Source organism: Calliphora vicina, chromosome 3 (genome assembly GCF_958450345.1).
Source record: "Calliphora vicina chromosome 3, idCalVici1.1, whole genome shotgun sequence".
Lineage (NCBI taxonomy): Eukaryota > Metazoa > Arthropoda > Insecta > Diptera > Calliphoridae > Calliphora > Calliphora vicina.
The window spans coordinates 115,100,733-115,113,187 of NC_088782.1; the positions used below are offsets into that span (position 1 = coordinate 115,100,733).

The following is a 12,455-nucleotide window of genomic DNA, read 5'->3' on the forward strand; positions in this document are numbered from 1 at the left end:
CAGTCTTAGTTGAACTTCAATCCCTATATAGTATTAGCATATTTATAGGTCTTTATACAGACTTAGTTCAATAGTAATTCGTCTTATTTAAGTTTATATTTTTGTTCTTCTGGCAACATATGGATTCCCAGCCAAAAGAACTGCTCATCTTTTGAGGCCAAGAACCAATCAAGCCAATTTCGGTTACTCTGTTATAAAGTTAAGTGTAGCACAGAGAGAGTGTTCATCGATCGAAACAAAATGAAGTAGGACGGGGCAAGGTTTGGACTATAAGGTGGATGAGGCAAAACTTCCCAACCACTTCTTTCTAAAGTATTCTCGTGGCTAAGCCACAGATATTCCAACATGTTGCCAATCGTTGTTCATATCTGATCGCATATTCTTGGCGTTTATCCGTCAATGCTCTCTTCAAACGAATCAGTTGCGTTCGGTAAATGTTCCATATGATGGTCTGGTCAGATTTCAGCAGCTCATATTAGATATGACCCTTGCATTCACATTACCTGATGGGACGAACTTCACATACGATCTCTTATGCTTCCGGTTATTGTAATGGATCCAATGATTCGTTCCAAAAATTATGTTCTTTTATAGCGTTCAAGCAAAATCGTCTTTCAATGTATCTCGGCTTCAATTCGTATTGTACCCAAATTCCCTGCTTTTGAATGAATACTGCTGCTCGCAAACGTTTTAAAATTGCTGATTGAGTAGCTCCCAATAATTTTTCAAGTTCTTGTTGTGTTTGACAACAATCTTCATGGAGTAGTAATACCTCCAATTCATGAACTTCAAACTTTATTGGCTGGACTTTTCGATATTTGCCTTCCATTTCCAAATCACTACTTCTAAACCGCACAAACTATCTATCGCTCATTGAAATCGATAAAAAAAAGTTTCACCATAAGCTTCAGTGAGCAATCGGTGTGTTACAGCGTCACTTTCGTTCAAACTAAAGAAGTGAAGCAAAACTTCCCGCATATGAGGATTCGTTGGTACAAAACTCGACATTTTCGAAGGAAAACAAAAATTTGTTTTTACACTTTAGTGTTTAATAACTAAATGGGAATAAAAGACAGATATGTAACCTTCAAAATGACATATAAGTTATTAAAAACAAAAACTCCGTTCAAAAGATACGCCATCTATTGTAAATCCCGGATTTTTAAGTCACACAACCAATAGATCACCTTCAATAGGACATCTTACTGTCGCTGTTTAGCTTCAATCCCAGTCTTAGTTCAGCTTTAATCGTAGGTCAATTACAATTCCTATTGAAAACATTTTTAATTTAAAATAATTTCCCTTTAACTTGATTTATTAAACCATATAGAGAACAGAGTCTTATAATTTACTTAATAAATTTATTTAAATTATATCTTTATTAAAATAATTTGTTGCTGTACAGACTTAATACAAATATTTGTGCATTAATCGCAACGTAAATAGAAATATACGAAAGTAATTATTGTTTTATGAATTTTAAACAATTTTAATGCCGACACAAGTATAAACTGATATATAGCTAAAGAGAAATAATAATCTTTGAACAATAAGTATATTATAGAGAATTTTTCAGCTCTTCAAACAAATCAAATTGTAACTACTAATTAAATATTAACTTAAAATAATACTTGTTTCTTACAAGTTATAATGATATAAGCAATTGGAAACCAGTTCAGAATTTGTTAATCTCTGCTGCATTTCCCATGCTTAAGGTGAAATGGAAAAAGTATATTGTTAATATAACATTTCAGAGTTTTTGATAAACCTGCTGACTTGTCAGCTGGAAATTCATGAAAGCTCATTCAATCACGAATGCCGTAATTCCTATCCAGAATTATGAATATTAACTTTACATTTCAAATACTACTAGCAAACAGAAACTGCATTTATGAATTTATTACTATATTTAATCAATTTAATAGCTAGCACTTTGTTAAGCAAGCTTTCTAATAAATATAACTTGAAACAAACATTTCTATTAAATGATAATGTGATAGCTTAGACATAAACCACTGTGTCATAATTAAGTTTGCCAATTATCTTTAAAAGCTTTTCACTTGGAAGCTCGTCTTTAATGTTACTAGCCAAGACTTGAACCATGTATCAAAGTTTCATATAAATTTATTGTACTTTTGATCTTTGTTAGCAGCAAAAGCTTTTCTTTTCAAAGTTTGTCTTAAAAGCTAAAGGTCGGTGATAGAAATTGGCTATAGTTGAGGCAGTTTTTCCTTTTTATACCCTCCACCACCATAAGTGGTGAATAAGTTTGTCATTCCGTGTGTAACATTGAGAAATATGCATCTGAGACCCAACAGAGTATATATATTATTGATCCTTATGAAATTCTAAGTCGATTGAGCCATGTCCGTCTGTCTGTCCGTCTGTGTAAAACACGCTCACGTCCAAAATACGCAAACAAACTTAGTAGAGTTGAAAGAAAAATGTTTATTATTGTCCTAAGCTGGTATTGAAAATCAACGAAATCGGTACAGCGGAACCAAAGTTATGAATTAAAATGTGGGACAACCTCAAACAAAAATTGATAATTTTCACATAATTTTGGACATTTTTTGTAAATATATTGCAGCTAATATCATAAAATTTTGCAGTCGTTACTTTTATGATAAAAGCAGTAACTCTGGTGAAAATTATAAGAATCGGTCCAAGATTTCTCCTAGCCCCCATACAAATTTCTTCCCGAAATTTGGTTCTATGGTCTATAAATGCCTACAGAATAGGAATATCCATATAAAATTCAGCAAAAATAAATTTCGTGATAATAAAAATTATATTACAAAATTTTTCGTGGATCGGCCCATATTTGACCATAGCCCCCATATAAAGTACACCATCGAAAATCTCTTAAATAAGCATAAATGTCTTATTAATGCCGCTATCAAGTTCAAATTCGACATAAATAATCCCCATATATACCCAAATCGCTGTACCTAATTCTATGAAGATCGACCAATAATTGGTTATAGCTCCCATATAAGGACCACTTCCGAAAAACACAATAACCTACATAAATATCTAAAAAATATCAATATCAAAACAAAATTTCACACACATCAGTAGTTTATATTTAGAAATCATACTACTGGATTTTGTGAATATCGGTCCATATTTGACCATAGCTCCCATGTAAGGTCCACTTCCAAAAATCAGTTAAGTACTCATAAATCTCTTATAAATACATTTATCATGCTAAAATTCGACAAAAATTATACTCATATCTATAGATATCACTGTACCAAATTTTATGCAGATTGGCCGATAATTGGTCATAGCTCCCCTATAAGGCCCATTTCCGAAAAAAGATATTAACCTTAAAAAGTATTAAAAACATATCGATATCAAAATGAAATTACGCACAGATCAGTAATTTGTATACAGTAATCATACTTCTGGATTTTGTGAATATCGATCCATATTTAACCATAGCTCCCATATAAGATCCACTCCCCAAAATCACTAAAATCCTCATAAATTTCTTACAAATATAGTTCTCAGGTTGAAATTCAAAACAAATTTATTCAATATATACAAAAATCGATGTACCAAATTTTATGATGATAGGCCCATAATTGGTCATAACCTCCATATAAGAACCACTTCAGGAAAACACATTAACCTGCACAAATATCAAAAAAAATCTGTACTGAACCAAAACTTTACACCGATCAGTAATTTGTATCCAAGAATCGAGCTACACGATTTTTTAAATATTGGTCCATAATTCGGCATAGCTCCCATATAAGGTCCACTTTTGTTAATAGCGTTGTTTATATGAAATTCTACAAAAATAGCCCTCAAATACTTAGGACCATAATAGGTCATAGCATCCATATATTAAACCAAAATAGTACACAAATCAGTAATTTGTATTCAAAAATCATAATACTGAATTTTGTGAATATTGGTCCATAATTGGCCACAGCTCTCATATAAATACATAAAAATCACGTAAAAATATTTTATGACAATCGAATCATAATAGGTCATAGCTCTCATATACTAAGTCCCATAACCAAATATTTTGAAATTTGTCTAAATATATTTGTATACGCTTTTTTAGTTAAAAGGGAAAAACTTGAGGTTAAAAGGGAAAAATGTTGATAGAAACGTATTAACTAATTATTAAATATGGGGAATTTCACGTCAAGTGAACCAACTTTTGAAATCGATGTCTTCCGATCGCGATAAAATTTGCACCAATGTTAGTTCTATTGGATAGTAATTCGGACACCATTTTTCAACAAGATCGGTCAAGAACTCTCTGAGTTATAGGAGGTCAAAATTTGACATTTTGGCCAAACAGGTGTTTTTTTTTTATCCATATAACTTATTACCTATTGTTCTTAGCAAAATGTGTCCCAAATAGTTTAGATAGCTATTTATGCAATCTTTCGAAAAAAAAAATTAAAAAAATTTAATAAAATATTTTTGAATTTTTTTTCAAAATGGGCCCTTTTTATTTTTTTTTTTTATTTTTTTTAAGAAAGCTTAGGTCTTTTCCTAAGCGACCTATATGGTCGCTTAGTGGGATGCGAGTGGGATATCTATCAAAAAAAATATTTTGTAACTCAAGATTTAAAATTTTTGAATTTTTTTGCAAAATCAAAAACTTTGTTGACTTTTTTTAAAAAAATGGACCCATTTTTTAATTTTTTTTTTTTGCTCAGAAGAAAGCTTATGTGTTTTCCTTTAACACCCTTTTTGTTGCTTAGTGGGATGCGAGTGTGATATCTATAAAAAAATGTTTTGTAACTCAAGACATACAATTTTTTACTTTTTTTTGAAAAATCATAAAATTTTTGACTTTTTTTTTTCCAAAATGGACTCTTTTTTTATTAATTTTTTTTTCTCAAAAGAAAGCTTAGGTCTTTTCCTTTAAAACCTTTTTGGTCGCTTAGTGGGATGCGAGTGGGATATCTATCAAAATAGATGTTTTGTAACTCAAGACAAATGTTTTTAAATTTGCACTATTTTAATTTTTTTCATATTTGTGTGTAAACCTTAAAAATTAAACTTACGCAGAGAAACTAGACACATATCTCGTTAGAACGATAAATTTGTTGATATTTCGTTTCTTTTACAGTAAAATGCCAAAGGAATTATTTAATGGCAACATTTTTTAAAGAACTGAAAAATATGCATCTGTTTCCCCCTTGTAAATGCATTTCCAAACATTAACCGCTCTGAAGATGAAACCACCAGTTAGCGTCATCCTATCCTCCTAATATTTTTCAGAACGAATATCTACAGTCCATAGAACAATTCTAGGAGCAATCTATTGTAAAAATTTCCAATGCTACACCACGAAAGAAAAGACAAATGAGAGGATCTGCAGCGAGATCAGCAAATCGATGTCACCAAAATAATTGCCTGTATTGTAATATAATTGTTACTTTTACAAGCACTAAATGTATGAATATAAGATCTCTATCCTAGCCCCCATATTCGTAAGCAATTTTTAAATTTATAAGACAAATGTGAGGATCTTCAGAGAGATTAGCAAGACGCTAAGCTAATTGTCGCAATTCTAATCCAACGTTAGTTGAATGAAATGAATTTAAATTCATCCTAACCCCCACTATTTTCATAGACAATTTTTATACCCTACACCACCATAGCAGATGTTTGTAACGCCCAAAAATATTAGTCTAACACCCACCTTAAAGTATACCGATCGACTTAGAATCACTTTCTGAGTCGATTAAACGATGTCCGTCCGTCTGGTTGCCTGGCTGGCTGTCCATGTAAACCTTGTGCGCATAGTACAGATCGCAATTTTGAAGATATTTCTATAAAATTTGGTACATATAATTTTTTCCGCCCAAGGACGAAGCCCATTGAAACTGGCTAAAATCGGTCCATAATTTCACCTAGCCCACATACAAAAGTCCTTCCGAAATAGGACTTTATCGGTCATAAATGTTTAATTTATATATGTATCTCCACAAATTCCGCTCCAAATAAGTTTTATAAATACAAAATTCATGTCACCAAATTTTGTTACGATCGGTCCATAATTTGTCATAGCTCCCATATAGACCCGCTTCCGAAAATCACTTTAACGTGCATAAATCGCTTAAAAATGTTGGAGTACACATAAAATTCAAATTAGTATAGACATAAATCACACGACCTAATTTCATGGTGATCGGTCCATAATTGGTCATAGCTCCCATATAAGGCCCACTTCCGAAAATCACTCACGAATATAAATTATTGATATTTTAAAAGAAAAATATTTATACTCATTTACTTGGTGTAGGGTATTATATGGTCGGGCTTGACCGACCATACTTTCTTAATTTTTAAATTTTTAAGACAAATGTGAGGATCTTCAGACAGATCAGCAAGACGCCAAGTTAACTGTCTCAATTCTAATCCAATTGTTACTCGTATACGTACTAAAGGAATGAATTTAAATTCGTCCTAAGCCCCACTATTTTCATAGACAATTTTTAAATTTATAAACGTTTTATAAAACAAAATTTCAAAACGAATTTTAATTTATAAGCTTTTGATAAATTTTAAAACAGCTTATGCATTTGGGGGCAAGTCAAATCAGTTTAAATATCATGTTTTTTGCTCAAGGTAACAAATTTATGCAAAATTATTTTTAAATAACCGTTACTAAGATCAAGTTCAAAAAACTCTAAATAAAACAATTAAACTCTTTGCTAAATTAAAGCAACAAGAAATTGGTTACAATTATTTTATAAACAAAATAAACTACAATTAAATCTAATTACAAATTTACAAAAGATTTGTATAATTTAAACAATTTTTAACCATATAATACTGGTTAAATACTTGTTCTAGATTCTTATAACTAATTATAGGGTGGTTGGTTGGTTTGCTATGTACAAGGCCAGCTCTTTAATGTTTGCAAGTGATCAGCTACAAGTTACTGATCAATCAGCCTTGGTGGTGGCTCAATGAAGTTACTATTTTTGGCCGCACAACGTTGTGCATACGGTTCATTTGGTATGACATCTTGGCTAAGTAGCAGCAACTTGTCCAGGGGACACTTAAGCTCACAGTGGGGTATTTGCAATTGTCTAAGGCAGCCTTGCTCGTCATTACGCAAAAAGATCTATTAAATTGTAAGACATTATTTAAAGATTTTAATGAATTTTAACATCAATTACTTACCTCCACATAGTACTCCTGAGTTATGGGATTCTTATGCAGTTCAAATATGGCCATTACCGAAAACCTAGGCATTTGTCTGTCCCATATTTTCAAAGCTGACAATATATTGCCCACTGTCCAATCGTGACCGGTGTAAATAAACATTTTCCTATCAAAAGGCTTCAATTTCTGAGCCCTTTTCTTTAACATCTCATCGTACATTTTCCTTAAAAATGGTCCTCCTTTTATTTTTTGCATTTCTCTGGTATAGGCATTGTAAACATAACTTTGCTCCGCCAAAAATTGCATTTTCTCGGGGAAATAATCTTTAGTCCAATCGGGTAAGGCCAAACCAAAATCTCTTTCCGCCTCCAACGTTATATAAAGTGAATTGATATGTTCGGCATTTGTTATATTCATGCCAGTTATCTCTGTTAGATTTTTAAACAGCGGCTGGTATTTCAACATTTCCGCCTTAACCTCGGGCAATTCGAAAACCTCATCACGGGCTTCAAAATATCGCGGGCAGGGGGTGCGCACCAACAGCAATGAATCTTGATCCAAGGGTTCAGAGAATATGGGTATGGGCTGCCAATTAAGGGTAGGATGCCATTCCATGGGTGTATTGTGGGGAGGAAACATACTGGCCAATACAGTAGACAAGGTCATCATGGCTCTGGGAGAGGCCGTAGCTTGGGCATAAACTCTCTGTAAATAATTTACCATATGAGCCATTGTTATATTTTTAATTTAACAAATAACTTACATCTGGTGTATAGTAGGGCTCCATATATTTTCCATAGCGTTTATTTAATAATTTTCCCAATTCATATAGTTCCCGTTTACCTTTCTAAATAGAAAATGAAATAGGTTTTCATTTAATATTGTTATATACTTAAAAACTTACATTGGTTATATGTCCCCAACCGGTGGGCTCAAATCCCCCATTAGCATATGGATCTTTGGGATAAGTATCTACTGGTGTTCTGGGACCATGTCTTAAAACCTGTAAATAATAAAAAATAAATTAATTAGTCTCCTTCCAGATAATAATTCATTTTAAATATCTTTCAAAATCCCGCAATTCTTATTCTGAACTAGAACCGAACTAGAACTGAACTAGAACAGAACTAGAACCTGAACTAGAACTGAACTAGAACTGAACTAGAACTGAACTAGAACTGAACTAGAACTGAACTAGAACTGAACTAGAACTGAACTAGAACTGAACTAGAACTGAACTAGAACTGAACTAGAACTGAACTAGAACTGAACTAGAACTGAACTAGAACTGAACTAGAACTGAACTAGAACTGAACTAGAACTGAACTAGAACTGAACTAGAACTGAACTAGAACTGAACTAGAACTGAACTAGAACTGAACTAGAACTGAACTAGAACTGAACTAGAACTGAACTAGAACTGAACTAGAACTGAACTAGAACTGAACTAGAACTGAACTAGAACTGAACTAGAACTGAACTAGAACTGAACTAGAACTGAACTAGAACTGAACTAGAACTGAACTAGAACTGAACTAGAACTGAACTAGAACTGAACTAGAACTGAACTAGAACTGAACTAGAACTGAACTAGAACTGAACTAGAACTGAACTAGAACTGAACTAGAACTGAACTAGAACTGAACTAGAACTGAACTAGAACTGAACTAGAACTGAACTAGAACTGAACTAGAACTGAACTAGAACTAGAACTGAACTAGAACTGAACTAGAACTGAACTAGAACTGAACTAGAACTGAACTAGAACTGAACTAGAACTGAACTAGAACTGAACTAGAACTGAACTAGAACTGAACTAGAACTGAACTAGAACTGAACTAGAACTGAACTAGAACTGAACTAGAACTGAACTAGAACTGAACTAGAACTGAACTAGAACTGAACTAGAACTGAACTAGAACTGAACTAGAACTGAACTAGAACTGAACTAGAACTGAACTAGAACTGAACTAGAACTGAACTAGAACTGAACTAGAACTGAACTAGAACTGAACTAGAACTGAACTAGAACTGAACTAGAACTGAACTAGAACTGAACTAGAACTGAACTAGAACTGAACTAGAACTGAACTAGAACTGAACTAGAACTGAACTAGAACTGAACTAGAACTGAACTAGAACTGAACTAGAACTGAACTAGAACTGAACTAGAACTGAACTAGAACTGAACTAGAACTGAACTAGAACTGAACTAGAACTGAACTAGAACTGAACTAGAACTGAACTAGAACTGAACTAGAACTGAACTAGAACTGAACTAGAACTGAACTAGAACTGAACTAGAACTGAACTAGAACTGAACTAGAACTGAACTAGAACTGAACTAGAACTGAACTAGAACTGAACTAGAACTGAACTAGAACTGAACTAGAACTGAACTAGAACTGAACTAGAACTGAACTAGAACTGAACTAGAACTGAACTAGAACTGAACTAGAACTGAACTAGAACTGAACTAGAACTGAACTAGAACTGAACTAGAACTGAACTAGAACTGAACTAGAACTGAACTAGAACTGAACTAGAACTGAACTAGAACTGAACTAGAACTGAACTAGAACTGAACTAGAACTGAACTAGAACTGAACTAGAACTGAACTAGAACTGAACTAGAACTGAACTAGAACTGAACTAGAACTGAACTAGAACTGAACTAGAACTGAACTAGAACTGAACTAGAACTGAACTAGAACTGAACTAGAACTGAACTAGAACTGAACTAGAACTGAACTAGAACTGAACTAGAACTGAACTAGAACTGAACTAGAACTGAACTAGAACTGAACTAGAACTGAACTAGAACTGAACTAGAACTGAACTAGAACTGAACTAGAACTGAACTAGAACTGAACTAGAACTGAACTAGAACTGAACTAGAACTGAACTAGAACTGAACTAGAACTGAACTAGAACTGAACTAGAACTGAACTAGAACTGAACTAGAACTGAACTAGAACTGAACTAGAACTGAACTAGAACTGAACTAGAACTGAACTAGAACTGAACTAGAACTGAACTAGAACTGAACTAGAACTGAACTAGAACTGAACTAGAACTGAACTAGAACTGAACTAGAACTGAACTAGAACTGAACTAGAACTGAACTAGAACTGAACTAGAACTGAACTAGAACTGAACTAGAACTGAACTAGAACTGAACTAGAACTGAACTAGAACTGAACTAGAACTGAACTAGAACTGAACATTTACAAAGCCTTAGTTAAGTCTTTATCAAGTATTAGTTTAGCTTCAATCGTTTTAGCTTTTATCTAAGGTCTTTATAAAGTCTTTCTTTATCTTGAATATTAGGTTATTTTAAAATCTTAGTTTAGCTGCCATCGCCATCTTAGTTTAAATTCAATCACAGGTTTTTGTGCAGACTTAGTTTAATTCAAATCTCAGGTCTTTATAAAGTCATAGTATAGTTTCCATTGTTGCTCTGTATAAAGTATCGGTTTAGCTTTTACCTCAGGTCTTTCTAAAACCTAAGTTAACAAGCCGTTAGTTTAGCTTCAATCGCAAGTCTTTTTAAGTCTGAGCATAGTGTCAATCGCAGGTCTTTGTGTAGTGTTAGTTTAACATTAATCTCAGGTCTTTATAAAGTCTTAATTTTGCTTTAATATCAGGTATTTATAAAGTCGGTTTAGCTTTTATCTCAGGTCTTTATAAATCCTTAGTTTATCGTCAATCTTAGTTTTTTTTAATCTTAGGCCTACACAAAGCGTTTTTTAAAGTCTTAGTTTAGCTTCAATCATAGGTCTTTATAAAGATTTGCTTTAGGTTCAATTGTAACCCTTTGTAAACACTTAGTTTAGCATCAATTTAAGGTCTTCATAAAGTCTTAGTTTATCTTCAATCGTAGGTTTATATAGTTTTAGTTTATTTTCAATTAAAGATTTTTCTATAGTCTTGGTTTAACTTAAATTGTAGCTTTTGTCATAGTCTTTATTTCAGTTAATCTTTACACATAGGTCGTTTATAATCTTGGGTTTGTATAGTATTAGTTTATCTTCAATTTGAAGTCATTTCACAGTCTCAGTTTAGCTCTAATCTTATCTCTTGAATAACCTTAATTTAGCTTCAATCATAAGTCTTTAAATAGTACAACTTGTTCATGTACATTTCTGCTAGTTAACTATTTATTTAGCGATTGTCACCCTTCATCTTTCAATGACATTTGTAAGCAGATCATTTCGATTAATTCACTTTTAACTTTCACTTTTTCTTTCTTTTTGTTTGTAGATTTCGTGACAAAAGTCACATTTAACTTTAACGCTCATACTTACAATATGCACTAATTCCAATGTTGAATTTTTCGTATCCACTTCCGTATTGAAACATTCGAATGATGTTTTAACACTCGTTGTTGTACAGAATATAATTATGACAATAATCACAATGGAACTTAATAGTAAGAGGAATAAGAAGTTTTTACGCGATAAATTAAACAACATTTTGTTGACTTTTTTTCAAAGAATATTAAAGGCAAAATTATTAATAATTTAAATTTGATTGCTAAGTAAATGCAGATTGTATAACAATTTTAATTAACTGATTTATTTTTTCTATCAATAATTTTATGCAAATTATTTATTCTTTAGATCTGTATGAATAGTTAATTAATTGCATTAGGAGTATTTTAATTATTTTATATTAATTTTTTAAATTGTTTTAGTTTTTGTTTTATGTCTTAAAGGTATTTTCCATAATTTATTAACAGCTTTTAATTAAAATCACATTTATTTAAATCTGTAAGTTATTTATTTAGCATTTTCTCTTTATATTTTCACTTTTATTATTTTATTGTTTTACAATTATTTTTATATCTTAATTAATCTTGTTTCTTAGCTTTATTATTATTATATTTAATCACTTTTACATTTAGTATTTTATCTTTATTTTAACCGTTCTAGATGCATTTGAGCACCTGTGTTTGCCCGTTCAAAGTCGGCATTAAATTGAGTTAGAAAATCTCACAAGCATTTGTTTTTAAATTGTTTCAAATAAATTGTGCTGTAGTAATTTGTTTTTGTTTTGTTATTTTTTATAGAATGCAGTTTTAACTATTAGAGAGTATTTAGTAACAAAACAAACTAACTAACTTTAATTAAACAGAGAACTACAATATAATTTGTAATTGCACAATGGGCTGAGTTACATGAAAAAACCGGCAAAATTGCGTTTCGAACTGTAGCTAAATTAAGACTTTAGAAAGAACTGTAAATTAACTGTAAATTAAACTAAACTAAGACATATGATTGAAGCTTAACTAGGACCCTAAA

The 12,455-nt window shown here is 31.9% G+C and overlaps 1 protein-coding gene across 1 annotated transcript; it reads right to left on the reverse strand.

Moving 5' to 3' along the window:
* Positions 1 to 6,841: 6,841 nt before the first annotated feature.
* LOC135954690 (venom acid phosphatase Acph-1-like) lies at positions 6,842 to 12,089 on the reverse strand. The gene is made up of 5 exons (XM_065504905.1): positions 11,460 to 12,089; positions 8,057 to 8,155; positions 7,916 to 7,999; positions 7,171 to 7,857; positions 6,842 to 7,111 (listed from the first exon to the last, which is right to left on the reverse strand). Exons 1-5 carry the CDS (start codon positions 11,625 to 11,627, stop codon positions 6,923 to 6,925), a joined length of 1,227 nt encoding a protein of 408 aa, XP_065360977.1. The 5' UTR covers positions 11,628 to 12,089; the 3' UTR covers positions 6,842 to 6,922.
* Positions 12,090 to 12,455: the final 366 nt, after the last annotated feature.

Excerpts from the sequence above, each read along its gene's own strand:
- LOC135954690 (XM_065504905.1), bottom strand. The coding sequence starts at position 11,627 with ATGTTGTTTAATTTATCGCGTAAAAACTTCTTATTCCTCTTACTATTA. Across the intron at positions 7,858-7,915 it reads AGCCCTACTATACACCAGAT|AGAGTTTATGCCCAAGCTAC; the intron begins GTAAGTTATTTG and ends AATTATTTACAG. Across the intron at positions 7,112-7,170 it reads CTCAGGAGTACTATGTGGAG|ATCTTTTTGCGTAATGACGA; the intron begins GTAAGTAATTGA and ends ACAATTTAATAG.